At 43.9% G+C, this 14720-nt stretch overlaps 1 protein-coding gene across 5 annotated transcripts in view; it reads left to right on the top strand.

The window, feature by feature from the left end:
* The window catches only part of VPS8 (VPS8 subunit of CORVET complex), a 167233-nt gene that overhangs the window by 78977 nt on the left and 73536 nt on the right, over positions 1 to 14720 (top strand). For all 5 annotated transcript variants that reach the window (XR_012906179.1, XM_075937360.1, XM_075937359.1 and 2 more), the window contains 6 exons: positions 317 to 373; positions 2675 to 2757; positions 3526 to 3610; positions 6098 to 6196; positions 8369 to 8458; positions 9378 to 9424. Coding sequence is in view for 4 of the 5 variants with exons in the window: in XM_075937360.1 (XP_075793475.1) it covers positions 317 to 373; positions 2675 to 2757; positions 3526 to 3610; positions 6098 to 6196; positions 8369 to 8458; positions 9378 to 9424 (461 nt within the window). In the remaining variant the exon portion in view is untranslated. The remainder of the gene's footprint in view (positions 1 to 316; positions 374 to 2674; positions 2758 to 3525; positions 3611 to 6097; positions 6197 to 8368; positions 8459 to 9377; positions 9425 to 14720) is intronic.

Genomic DNA, 14720 nt, shown 5'->3' with positions numbered 1-14720 from the left:
ACCTGATTTAAACATGTATCCACTAAGTATAATGTATGTGGGGTTTTAAGAAATGGTCTAACATGCAGAATGTTTCTGTTGTAGTGTGAAATCAGGATAAGCTGAACGTTACTAGGGGTTTGCACCAATGGAGCTGCATTAGTATAACTCTTCCAGTGTTTACAAACCCAACAGCAGACAAATCCATAGCCTGACTTGCTGGGGTTATGCAATGAATAATAGTGTGTTCAATGAAAGACCTCAAAGCCTTTGAGTAAGGCTGCCCAAACAGCTGAAATGTCATTTATAATGAAAATAGTCTTTTCTCCTTGACCAGGTCCTTGAATTTTTGTGCAGCCCTGATGATGATTCCCGACATTCGGAGAGACAGCAGGTAGCAATCTTTAGAGGAGTATTTAGAGAGTTAGCCTGCTAAGACCACCAACCATGGGCTGTGCTGAGGCTAATGTAACAAAATGGAAGCTTACACTGAGGGCACGGGAGAAGGGAGGTCACAGCCAGGAGCAGTGGCAGAACAAGGCCTGGAGATGGCTACTTGAGATCACAGCGCCTGGGGTCTGAAACAGCCCCCCAAAGAGACAGAGCCTGTCTCCACGGGAACCGGGACCAGCACTCATTGCTCTTGTCTAAACTACTGCAGAAAGTGTAACAGAAATGGGGTTAAGGCATTTGTCTTAGGTTTAGGTGGGCCAGTGCATTTCCCCAACACTACTATGACCACTGTGGTATCTGAGCTCAAATGTTTTTACTTGAGTTCCTGTTTATGCTTCAGTCTCACTGGGCTTTGTGTACCTAAATGTTGTCTTTTTCCTAACATTCATAGCCTGCCTGTCTGGGCAGAAGAATAACTGATGCTAGGGAAGAGCTGGAGTAGAAAATAAAAATATTCCCCTTGAAAACTAGGACAAAATATGCAAATATTGAAAAGCCAGTTGAAGTTAGATCAGTCCTTCAATGCTTGTTTGCGTCAGTTCCAATGAAGGTGTGTGCACATCGCATGCACAGTCCTCAGAAGCTTTTCCCAAGCAGCCGCCGTAGGGTCAGCTGGAGGGGTGCCAGTCAGTGTCCCCTCAGCTGTACAGCAGCACAGGTGATTAATCAGCCCTGCCCTGTCATGCCCAGTGTCAGTATATGGTGTTGTATACAACCCTGCTGACCCGTCCCTCCCCCCCAGCTCCTCCTTACAGTCTGTGATGATGCTGGAACATCGCTTGCTTGCTCAGGAGGCGCACCACTGCCTAGCTTCGTGGTCACTGTTTAGTTTGTTCTCATTTTAGAGTTAATCGTTACGGTTGTAGAGGTGGTAATAACTGCTACCGCCTGCCTTGGGTACTGTGCTGTGCTACAAGCCCAAGGCTTCAAGGCTTGTGCTTCCTGCCATGAGCCTATGCCAAATAGCGACCCCCATGGCTCCTGTCTTTGCTCTCTGGGGGAAGCTCACCAAACAGGCTCTTCAAGATCTGCAATTCTTCAAACTCCGCCCTGAAAAGGCAGGACTTTGGTTTGTGCCAACTCTTGATGGGAGCAGCTCTTTGATCCGGTGCAGTTAGCCCATCAGGCTCCAGTTCATTGGTACAAAGTGCCCCGGCCCCTCTTCGATCCACCAAGCATCCCTTGGGTTGTAGAACCTCGAGGCAGAGACAGCACCGCAAATCCTGTCGATCCCTGCACTGGGTGAATTCCCCACCAAGCGCAAACTGGTGGACTTGCTTGAGCCATTTACACCTGATACGTTTGAGGCGGCCAGAAACCTCATTAAGACCACAGCACTGGCCCGAGGCACCTAAGTCTGCGGCACTGTGGCACCCAGTGGCGAGAAGGAGTCGGGCAGACTCAGAGCACTTACGGATACAGTCTGTGATCCAGTTTCCTCTCAACGCATCTCTTCATGGAAGCCCCCTCACGCGCGCCACAATGGCAACAAAAAGTTGAGATGACTTTCTAAAAAGTGAGCATTCTGCAGACATGTAGGGTCATAGATAGCGCCACATACCCATGCCACTCCCTGGCTGATCCTGCTAGGGAAAGTTTCTGCCTGTGCACACCTTCATTGGAATGGGCGTGAACAGCACATCTCAAACAGTTACGAAAGGTTAGCAACCATTTTCATAGAATCCTAGAGCTGGAAGAGACCTCAGGAGGTCATCAAGTCTAGCTCCCTGCCCAAAGCAGGACCAATCTCAGCTAAATCAACCCAGCCAGGGCTTTGTCAAGCTGAGACTCTGCTGTCTCCTTTCGACAAGGCCTAAGTTAATTGCTTTTGTTTAATGACTAGTTTTCCAATTTGTAATCTCTTAATTTTCCCTTTTCATCATTGCATCAAGTTCTTCCTCTCCCCAGGGTGGGTCATATCTCATCACCTTCTCTGATACTAAGTTAATTGGGAAGATCCAGGCTACTTTTTCTCTCATTGAATTTCCTGTGTAACTCCTGGTCCCTGTTGATAGGGCATTACTGGCGGAGAGAGGGTGACTTATTTCCTTGCACTTATCTTGTGTTTGTCCCTTAGGAAAGTCCTAGGGAAATGTAACCTTGAAATTGATGGAGAACCCAAATTAAATACACCTGTAAACGCAAACTGTTGCTTAGGCTGCAAGGTCTTTCAGACAGGCACCATCTGTTTGGGGGCTGTGGGTACTACCACAATGCACAAATTGATTTAATATCTCTTCAGGTCCTTTTAGAACTACTGCAAGCTGGAGGAATAGTACAGTTTGAAGAGAACCGTCTTATCCCTATGGCAGAAAAAGCTGAATTGTAAGCTTTTTTGTTTTTAAGTTTTGGATGGTGGTTTTTTAGTTTTTTTCATTTTATTATTCAGGAATTTTATGTTCTAATGTTATCCATTTTGTCCACGCTAGTGTTGTAGTGTCTGCCCAGCACACATCCCCTGGAGGTAGACCTGACTTCCCACAGCAGGCATTGCAACCCAATGCTCAAGTTTGGAGTGGCTGCCCCTCTGTTGTCATGATGTATTGGCAGCCAGGCCAAACTTGAGCAGTGCTGAGATTCTGGGCAACAGGTTGCAACTTTAGAGTGGAAAGCCAAGGCCTGGCTCTCAGGAAGGGAGCCACCACTGTGCTGAAAGGTTTTCATTATATTTAGTTTTGTTGTGTGTGTGTGGTGTGGTGGTCTGGTTCACAAAAAACTGAGGCGCTCAACAACCTTGGTAATTAACCATTGGAACAATCTATCCAGAGATGATGAGGTGGAGTCTCCATTATTTAGTTTTTCATCAAGATTGGACTTCTCTGCACTATCTCGGCCACATAGGCAATATCAAACTGGTTTCTAGGAGCAGTGTGTCTTCCACTTGCAAAGGCAGCAGGAAAATACTCTTTCAGGGCACTTCATTAGAATTATGCTTCCAATTCCCTTATTATGTATACGTTACTTATTTATCCCCTAATTCCTGGGTTGTGTTTTTGTGTTTTGCTCCTTCACAGCTGAGAATTCCACACTCCATATCTTATCTGGTGTCAAAGAGCAGAGTCTTTCTAACATGCAAAACCTTCTTTATTTCAGCTACCAAATTTGTGAGTTCATGTATGAACGGGAGCATCTGTATGACAAAATCATTGATTGTTACTTGCGCGATCCAGTGAGAAAGGTAGGTTAATAGGTGATGTTCTAAACTTTTCCTCATTCATGAAGGGAGTAGATTTCCTCTTCCCCACTTCCTTTTCTAGGCAGATAAAAAAATTTCTGTCACTGACCTTGTGAGTTTGAATCTCCCTCTTGTATGGACCCAGGGCATACACTGAATCCTGGTCTGCAAGAGCGGGATCAGCTGCTTGTATGTAGCAGTTACATGTTTTATGCTGATTTTCAATGTGTCTACAATACCCATCCTGAATCTTGTGCCCCTACTAGGGCTCTTTTACATAAGTCCAGGTGAGGTGGCTATCAGTAGCTTTCTAACACCACTGGGCCAGATTGCTTCTCACCAGTTCTTAAAACTCTTAAATTCTCCAATCCTGCTGATGCTACATTTTTTAAACTTAAGTATATGCTGTATAAAATGCTCTTTATGGTTATGGTTGCAATGCAAAGTATTTCATCATTCTATTATGTAAGTCATCCAGAATTTCCAAATACAGAAGAGAAATATTTGATTGATTCTGCCTTGTCTGTATCATTATTGACAATTTACCTTCAATTTACCTACTCTTATTACAATTACTTTTGTTCCTAATGTAATTTTTTCAGAGGGGTAGCATGACTAGTTTATAACTTGAAAAACAATGAATAGTCCTGTGGCACCTTAGAGGCAGACAAATCTATAGGTTCATGAGTTTTCTTGGGTAAACCCCACTACCCATCCCATGATGCTATATATTTGTTCATTTTTTTCCCTGTTTATTATCCTTAACTTAGGTGGTCGTAGATTCTAAGGCCATAGGAGATATTTATGATAATTTAACCTAATTTCCTGTAATATTTGTTTAACTTCTGATTTATATATTTGTTTAACTTCTGATTTATATAGTTAACAAGTCACATGTTTTCCACGTTATAAATTATATTTATTGCTGGTTTTATTCAAGTGAAAGCAACATTTGTAAAACAACCATTTAATGCTGGGTCTATGTGGCTTTGTATTTATTTGAAAAAGTCTGAGGGGTAGCTGTGTTAGTCTGTTTCTGCGTACCCTCTTTCTTTTGTTGTCCTTATATATACACCCATGTCTCTAAATTCTACTCCAGTTTATTTGATGGAGTGGATTTTACCCACAAAAGCTTATGCCCTAATAAATGTTAGTCTCTAAAGTGCCACAGAACTCCTTATTGTTTTTGTATTTCTTGGCATTCTGTGAAATGTCTTGCAAAACTCTCAATTCTCATAGGTTTTTTTTTTTTTTTTTTTTGGTTTACATTTTTCCTCCAGTCAGTGTTACAATTGGTCAGTTTAGTGTAGATGAGACTTAGGTTATTGTCTAAAAGTAACTTCCTTCCTAGGGTTTGTCTTTAAGTTAAACTACACTACAACATACATCTGAGCTTAGGCTTGCTCCTAAATTTGGCATGCTCCCAGTGTTTCTCTCAGCAATTCCCTTCGGTCCCTGCCCATGATTCCTTCTCCCAAGAGTGAACTTCAAACCTCCCTTATTTCTTGGCCTGTCCTTAAGTGCTGTACCTGATATTGCCACCCTCTAACAGATTTGCAGGCTGAAATCTCAATGGCAGAAAGAGAAATGTAGAACTACAGAACTGGATAAAAGAGACGGGGAGGAGAAACAGGACTAGAGCGAATGACAAACGGCAGGGAGGGTAAAGGAGAAGTGGTGAACTTTTGAGGACAAAAGAATTTTGGAGAAAGCTCATGATACCATCTACATGTTTTATAGTGATAGAAATGGCTCACTCTCAGACCCACTTCCTCAGGTCAAATAGTGGAAGAAAATTGGCACAACCGTATATGCCAAAGGATGCAACCAAAAAAATGAACACATGAAAAGGACAAATCATATTTCGGAACAGAAGGGGGATGGGAGAGGGGAGGTAAATGTCTGTGAGCTAATGATATTAGAAGGTGATAATTGGGGAAGCTATCTTTGTAATGGGTAAGATAATTAATGTCTTTGTTTAAACTTAGTCGTAAAGTGTCAAATTTAAGCATGAATGACAGTTCATGGCCCACGAAAGCTCATCACCTAATAAACCATCTTGTTAGTCTTTAAAGTGCTACATATTCCTGTTTTTTGTTTCATCTACATGTTTTGTTAGTCTTTAAAGTGCTACCAGACACTTCGTTGGGTTTTTTTTAAGATTGTCCAATAAGTCAGTCATGGGAAGGAGCGCTTCCCAAGTAGGCTAGCCCTGATACTCTTCCTGAAGTGCACTCCTTGTGTGATGGTTGTAATTCTGTGATTGGGGCAATTAAGTTAAAATCTCACCAGCAGCTGATCTTCATCTCTAGCCACCAAAGAAATCTATAAGTAACCAGTTTTCCAGTTTACCAATACACGGGAGTGGTTAGTCTAAAATTAACTGCCCAAATAAGTGAGTTTGCAAGCTGTCACTGATGCACGTCCCAGCTGAATTTTTCTGATTGCTGGAATAGAATATGCAATACCTTCTGACTTTATGCTTTTCAGGAGGAAGTGTTCAACTACATCCATAATATCCTCTCCATGCCTGGGTACAGTGCTGAAGAGAAGCAGTCGGTGTGGCAGAAGGCTATGAAGCACGCTGAGGTACTGTGTGGACTGAATTGCTTGTTTTTCTGAAGTTAAATCAATTTCTCTTTCTCCGCTTTGTGCTGCTTTTTAGGCAGGAGGGTGTTGTCTTTGAGGATGGCATAGTTGGTTTTGCTACGGTTTGTAGAAGAGGAGTTTCCTGAAGCACTCCAGGAGGAGAGTTGATAGCTGCCTTGTTTTTTGACTTGTAGTGGGTGTGGGTATGGATGTGTGGGTGTGTGTGAGTGTGCGCACTAGGGATGTAAGCGACTAGTTAACTATCCAATAAGCAAAAGCTTATCAGAGTTGGAGAGGGCGGATAAAGAAAAGTTATTTATTAGCTCCCATAATAGAAGAACTAGAGGACACCAAATGAAATTAATGGGTAGCAGGTTTAAAACTAATAAAAGAAAGTTCTTCTTCACACAGCATATAGTCAACCTGTGGAACTCCTTGCCAGAGGAGGCTGTGAAGGCTAGGACTATAACAGAGTTTAAAGAGAAGCTAGATAATTTCATGGAGGTTAGGTCCATAAAAGGCTATTAGCCCAGGGATAGAAGTGGTGTCCCTGGCCTCTGTTTGTCAGAGGCCGGAGAAGGATGGCAGGAGACAAATCGCTTGATCATTGTCTTCAGTCCACCCTCTCTGGGGCACCTGGTGCTGGCCACTGTTGGCAGACAGGCTACTGGGCTAGATGGACCTTTCGTTTGACCCAGTACGGACGTTCTTATGTTCTTATGACTAGTCGCTTCCCTCCCCCCTTGCTGCCTCCATCAGAGACCGTAAGTGGGGGAGCAGGAACCAGTGCTGGAGGGAGCTAGCTTAGAAGCCGGTTCCCCCCCAGCACCATATCCGCAGAGGGGCAAGAGGGTAGCGGGAACTGGGTGCAACCCGGGAATCAGCTGATTTCCCAGCTCAGATCCAGTCCCAGATGCTGCACCTCTACTAATCCCTCTGTGGCTCCCCTGCTCATTGACTAGTCGATGGAAAATCCTTATTTTACAGAGGCAAAAAGAGGGTGGTAAGTTTAAAATCACACAGCTTATCGGTGGCAAAGTCATATCTATACAACGCAAATCTTGATTCCCAGGCCCTGCTCTAACAACTAAACAACTTTCCTTCCCCTTTTTCAAAAAATACAATTTAAAATAAAATAATATCCACCACCAGTTTTACAGAAATAGCTGAGAATTTTTGTCTTGAGCATTTTTTTATTCATTTTGAGGCCAGGTTGCTGGTAAATAACTTGTTTAAGTTAATTTTCTTAATTCAAATTATATTTCAGTGACAGTGCAATTATAGAGCTGAAAAGCTTTCGTTCTTACTACAATATTTTTCACAGTTGTTATCCTGCAGAGTGAAAAATCTCTTTCCAAAGTAAGCTAAGCAGTTATCTTCCATGAGGATTAGTTGTGTCGAATTTCATTTGAGAACTATCATTTTTCTGTTTCAAATTAAACTGAAAGCTTCTAATTATTTGACTTCAGCTAACTGTAAATTATCATTCATTTTATATGAAGCGTGGCAAAATAAATCACTTAGTCAAATTGTCCATTCCTTCTCCGAAAAGAATATTTTTGCCCAAAGTTCTGAGTAGCTGTAAAGTTGGATTTATCAAAAATACCTTCTATATTGAGGTGGTGGTGGTGGTTATAATGTATCTATTGTGCTACTCCCTGAATAGCTCTGTATCACATTCTTTCAGTGCTTTCAGGCCTCTTAGTGCCCTGCTTATATGTTGTTAACTTACTCTTACCAACATAAATGCATGAGTGGAAAATTAGTCTGTCACCTTTGAGGACAGTATGGTACTGTGGAAAAAGTACTTCTGATGAGAACAAAATGAATTGGATAAATTCACGAAGGAAATTCTTTTTCCCTTCGTCTGCCATCCTGTTTGTTTTTCTTATAGTGACATTGCTCTCATGAAAAATGATCCAATTTTAGGGTCCTTACTGATGTCAGATACGATGTAGAGCCTTTTAGTCACTGATTTCAGTCCACCCGAGGCCTTTATTGACCTGAAGTTAACTGTTGCTTCAAAAGCATTCTTCACCCAGTGGTATTCATTGTTACTACTCTTCAGATGCTGCCATCTAGATTTGTAGGTATTTTACCATATGAGTGGGATCAGCATTAAAGCATGATCCTGTAGTTGTAAGTTGTAAGTTTTTCTCCCTCTCTCTCCAGGAGCTGCTGTTACTGAGCCCGAGTAAAGCAGCAGACCTGATAGCCACTCACTTCAATGACCAGATTGAAGGAATCATTAAAAACCTTCAGGTAAAAACTTACAAATGCACTTGGGATTGAACTGTGTTTTTATGTTTTGAATCACTTATTTCTCAGCATTGGCTTTGGCCATATTTGTAGGAATTTTCAGAGCAAAGATCCATTTAGTCCGGTCTCTGACAGTGGGCAGAACCAGCTGCAAGTGTAGAAACCTCTGAAGTGGGCATTTATGAAATAACTTGTTGCTGAGAGAGTTTGTCTAACCGCGCCTGAGGCTGGTATGTAGCCTGAACCTTCCAAATGGAAGCCTGGGTACATTCCTCTACACAAATATACAGCAAGGAGTCAGACTTGTTATTTCCACTGGTAAGAAGCTGCTACACCCTTCTGTGCTTGGCAGCAGTGTATCCTTTGGGAGGACACAGAGTCCCTAACCAAGGTTTAGAAGAGCTGCTTTCCTAGCTGCCTCAAATAAAATGCCTGTCAGGTTCCATTCAAACATGCCTGTCCTTCTAGCCAGTTTTATGTAGGCCAGGGGTGGCCAACCCATTCTGGGCAAAGAGCCAAGATATCACTGGACCCAGTGCAAAGAGCTGGGGCAAAGTTGTTGAGCCAAAAAAAAAAAAAAAAAAAAATTCTGCCCCTTTAAGAAAACGATTTAGAGGCTTTTTGGCCACAGCAGGCTCCTGCCAGCCAATGCCATCTTTATTTCTCCAGTGAATGGCTAGCACTTGTTGGTATAGATCACGTCATCCTTTTAGAATCCAACAAACAGCCACGAGGGCAGAAAGAGTTATACCATCAAGTGAATCTAGCCGAGGAGATTTGCTCAAGGCAGAGGCTCTGACCAGACTTCATAAGCATCAGTCCCATAAGAGTGAATAGTATTTCTTTCAGTGAGTGCAACTTCAGACCACTCTCTACCAGATTGTTAAAATATTAATTCTTTTTTGTGTTCCCCACTATTCAGGATCAGTTCTTGCTTTTCCAGTTTTTGAGAAGTCTTCTTGACCCAAGGTATGTAAATAAATTGGATAGTATGTATCTAACTCTTTAATTAAAATACACTGTTGTGTAAACATTTATAATTGTGCATGTGACCATAAGACTTTGTAAGGTACAATCCTGCTTTGACATGGGAGTGAACCAGATGAGCTAACAAAGCTTTTCCTTCCCAAGTCTTTAAGATTCTGTGATTATTCAACTCTCTCATTTGCAAAGATGAAGGCATCATGAAGGTAGAAAAGGAGCTAGTACAGATCCAAGGAGAGGCAAGAAATTGATTGGTTGGACTCAGCTGTAGCAGCTGCTATAAAAGGCTGTCTCTTCTGAGGACAAAGGTTATTCTCCTTGAGATAGAATCATAGAATACTAGGACTGGAAGGGACCTTGAGAGGTCATCGAGTCCAGTCCCCTGCCCTCATGGCAGGACCAAATACTGTCTAGACCATCCCTGATAGACATTTATCTAACTACTCTTAAATATCTCCACAGATGGAGATTCTACAACCTCCCTGGGCAATTTATTCCAGTGTTTGACTACCCTGACAGTTAGGAACTTTTTCCTAATGTCCAGCCTAAATCTCCCTTGCTGCAGTTTAAGCCCATTGCTTCTTGTTCTATCCCCAGAGGCCAAGATGAACAAGTTTTCTCCCTCCTCCTTACGACACCCTTTTAGATATCTGAAAACTGCTATCATGTGTCCCCCCCCCCCCCCCCCCCCCCCAATCTTCTCTTTTCTAAACTAAACAAACCCAATTCCTTCAGCCTTCCCTCATAGGTCATGTTCTCTAGACCTTTAATCACTCTTGTTGCTCTTCTCTGGACCCTCTCCAGTTTCTCCACATCTTTCTTGAAGTGTGGTGCCCAGAACTGAACACAATACTCTAATTGAGGCCTAACCAGCTCAGAGTAGAGCGAAAGAATGACTTCTCACGTCTTGCTCACAACACACCTGTTAATGCATCCCAGAATCATGTTTGCTTTTTTTGCAACAGCATCACACTGCTGACTCATATTAAGCTTGTGGTCCACTATAACCCCGAGATCCCTTTCTGCCGTACTCCTTCCTAGACAGTCACTTCCCATTCTGTAGGATGGAGCTCAGGTCTCTGCAAACCACAGGAGACTGAGTGACTGGGCCAGTCAAGATAGATACCTTTATCTATCAAATGTATCTCTGGTCACTGCCTAGGTTTTTATATTGGGATTTCTATACACAAACCTCCTGCTGGTGTAACTAGGCTAGTTGAGATGTCCATTCTGTGATTCTCTCCCTGCACTACACTGTATTGTGCAGTCTCTGAAGCAGTTTCCTAAGAAGAGTGGTGAAATGAGCATATAGACACAGTTGCATTTTAGAAGACTTGCTTTGCCTGTTTTTCTTGTCTGATTACAAGCAGTCTAAGCTTTTGCTATTGTTCTAGTAACCCCCAAATTTGTCAGTTACTTTACTAAGGGGCTCAGAATTGAACACACAATTGAATAGTGCTAATTCTCTGTTCAGACATTTCAGTGTGAGCACCTGTGTGCTATAGTTGTTGAACATGCATATTGATAAGCAAGTGTTTGTGTGAGCTGGATTTCGAGTAGCTGTGTTTATACTTCAATATTATTGTGATAAGTGAGCCCCACTGCAAGGAGGCATTGCTCTGGACTTCAGTATTATTTCTTGTCAATAGAAACAGGCTCCATAAATCTCTAGGTCGGGGTGGGTAAAAGGGCCTCCGTGGGCCGGATTTGTCCTGCCAAGTGAGTTGATCTGGCCTGTGGAGGCCCTGCTGCTTCCCCCTCCCCCCCCTGTCTCCCGACCAATCAGGGCCTGGTGGGAGGGGGAAGCCTGTGAAATCTCTTCCCGCACTTCTTAAGCTTAAGAAGCACTGCATACTCCTAGCAGGGTGTGAGGAGACTTCGAGTGCTCCCCTTGCCCCCAGACCAATCAGGTGGTGGTTGACTGCTCAGCTGGTGGTTGACTCTAAGGGTGGCACTCCCTTGCATGGCGGGGGCAGGGAGCAAGACATTTCATGTGCTCCCCCTCCCCAGGCCCTGATTAACTTGGGGAGCAGGGGGGAGCATGCGAAGTCTCCTCTCACCGCCAGGGGCATGGATACCTACAGGGAACTGCCAGCTGTTCAGAACAGCTGGTGGTTCTCTCTGGGGTGGGGGCAAAGACTTTGCATGCTCCCCCACCCCCAGGCCAATCAGTGTCTGAGGGTGGGGAAGCATGGAAGTGTCCTGGCCCTGCCCCTTCCACCTGAGGCCCCGCCCCTTTTGAGGTGACCTGGAAGTGGCCCCTGGTCAAAAATTATTGCCCACCTCTGTTCTAGGTAATAAACTCCTCTAGCTTAGTCCTGAAATAGTTAGGGAGTGGCCACTTTGAGTCTGATCATAAGCGCATACATCACATTGTGTTTAAATCATCCACAGAAAGTCACTTTTAACAGCACAATATCAGCTTTGGAATCTGATTATTCACACACCCTCTAGTTCCTGGACAGGACTGATGTTCAGTAAGCCACAGTGAGGCTTCAAAGCTTGCCTCTTTGCGCTACCTGAATTCCTGCACCGTTCGTATTAATATAGCATGGCTGCAAATTATTAATAAAGTCCATTTAATTCTCTCAGAGGGGTCCAAAATAACAGAACTAAATAAATCGATATATTGGATTGATTGTGCATGGCTGAATGATCAATAAGCAGAAAAATGAACATAACCTAATTTAAATGAGCCCAGTGAATTTACCTTTGCAATAGACACCACAGAACAAAGAAGGTGGAAGTCCAAGTATTCAGTTATCTTACTGATAATATTGCCATGACCTCTCCTGTTTGTAGGAAATTCTGTTTGGAAAGATCTTAGATGATTGGAGTAGTTTAATTAGAACACTCTAGCTCCTACTAAGTTGTGTTGCCAGTGTTGTGGATGTGTTTGCATGTAAAGGGGAAATATTTCAATATAACTTCTATGCATGTTATAAAATAGTGAAACTTTTTTCACAGTAGTTTGTAAATGGATTTATTTACTTCAGAAAACCTAATCTGCAAGGTTATAACTTAATTTCATGGCTGCTAAACAGTCAAAGGATATCTGCGACTTAATTTCTTTAAACGTTCAATCTTCGTAGCGTGTCAGAAGGAAAAACCATGATTCATGCCCCTTCAAAAACATCTGTCCTTTTCCAATCAGTCTGAACGCTTATATCTTCTCTCAGGCAGAGGTTTTATTAAAACAGAGATTCCTAGAGGAACAAATTAGTTTAACATCTCAAATACAAATGTTTCCATGACAACACACAAGACTAGATGCCTTCTCCTGGTGTAACTACACAGAATTTAAGGGAAATACATTAGAGATTAACTTGGCCCATTTAATTTAGCTAGAGTTTTATGTTAAAGTAGGGCCGTGGGGGTTAATAGAAATTGCCATGGGAAATTTAAAACCCAGTGGCCTTGTGTCCATGACTGATAAGCAGTGATGGAAAATAGAGTAAAAAGTATATTGCTACAGTTCTCTTATCAACGCTTTTATTACATTTTCATTTCCATTTCCTGATCACTTCCCAGGGGAGACAGTATTTCCATTGCAAACAAATACAGTGAAATCCATTCATTTGTGCTGTGTTTGGATGATGTGTCTGCAGTGCCAGTTCTAAAAACGCATGAACAAACTTTATATCTACATTTAGGACAGTATTATAAATGCATAGAAACAAGGGCTGGAAGGCACCTTGAGACGTGGTCTGTCCACCCTCCATCTCTAATGCAGAGGTTGAGGGCTGGCTCTGTTTATACTCTTAATACAGTTTAGACCTCCCTCGGGGCCTGACCCATCCTGAATGAGGAAATTTGCCAAATCAGGGGAGGGTCCCCTGCCAACAGCCTCTCATGATGCTGCTCCTCCCTGCAGCTGGCTCTGCTCCGGCCCTTCTGCCACTGGATTCCAGCCTGCAGGGCTTGGACTTGGGCTCTGGCTCGCTGGGACTCCCTGGGGACAGAGCTTTCCAGCCACTGTGGCCCACTTCTTCCCCTCCTGACCGGTAATTCCTGGAGACGGGGCTTGCTGGCTGCTCCGCTTCTGCTGCACTCCACCAGGGATCCCCCAGGATGGAGCTTGCCAACTGCCCCACTTTGCTGGTGATCCTTGGGGACGGGGCTGGCCAGCTGCCCCGCTGCTGTCCCGCCTGGCCAGGGCTCCCTGGAGACTGGGATCCCAGCCAGTTTGCACGCCTGGGCACCGAGGCTATCTGATCCAGGATCACAGATGTTGCCAGATCAGAGAGTCCTGGATTTCGGAGGTTCAACCTGTACTGGTTTAACATTCTTACCAAGCCATGTCAGGCTGATTACTCTGTGTGCGGCGCGACTCTAGGCCAGAGAGCTGTGGTGATGCCCCTTCCCTTTGAAGGGAAATGGGGTGATCTGTCTTCCCCAGCATGCTCTTCTTGCCATGGATTCTCCATTGTGATGAATCCCTCTGTGCTCATCCCTTCTTGGATACATGCTTTTCCTATGTATTGCCGTGCTATCTGTCCTCTTCCTCTGCACATGCTCCTCTTCTCCCTGGAATCGAGGCTGAACTCGCTTACTATAGTTTCACGACTTTTAAATCCATTTTTTCTGGCATGCAATTGATCACCTTGGATGGATGGTAACACTTCTCATAGAAAGCTGTTACTCAACTCTAGACATTCCCAAAACCCAGTGGTCTGTCCGTATTCCTTTTCATGTCTCCTTAAGGAAAGTAGTCAGGGTCGGTAGTCTCATAATAGATGCCAGCTGTACTTCAGAAAAGGAGTTTATTCCTGTTTCCTTAGTTTCTGTATCCCATACTTGAACCTTAAAGGCAGAACTGGTACAGGGTCACTTCCCAGGAGTACCCAGGCCTATGAGGCACCTTGCTACCACCTGCCCTTATTGAGAAGAGCACTCATCAGTGCCTACTGTGGGTCAGCTCCCTAGCTTCACTGGATATGGACAACATATGCTCTTGCCATTAGGCCTACACAGCACCCATTGTCTCGCTACAGCTTGGCAGTAGGCAGACTGCAATCCCTGAGTCCTCTGAGTGCCGGAGTGTCCAGCCCTGATCCACTAGATCAGGGTGGCCAACTCGTGACCTGCATGTGGCTCCCCCCCCCCCAAACTGCAGCTCGCAAAGCTACCCCTGCGCCCCTAGATACGGTCCTCCGCTCCCTGAGCTCACCAGGGCAGGGGAGCCATCCGGTGCAGCAATTCAAAATGGAGTCACCAAGATGGTGGTGGCCGATGGGAGCCTGATGTGGCCAAAAAGCCTTGTCTTTTAAAGGGGAAGCAT

This window comes from Pelodiscus sinensis, chromosome 10 (assembly GCF_049634645.1).
Source record: "Pelodiscus sinensis isolate JC-2024 chromosome 10, ASM4963464v1, whole genome shotgun sequence".
In the NCBI taxonomy this organism is placed as follows: Eukaryota; Metazoa; Chordata; order Testudines; family Trionychidae; genus Pelodiscus; species Pelodiscus sinensis.
The sequence above is the reverse complement of the archived record's forward strand: the minus strand, read 5'-3'. Positions and strand labels throughout refer to the sequence as shown.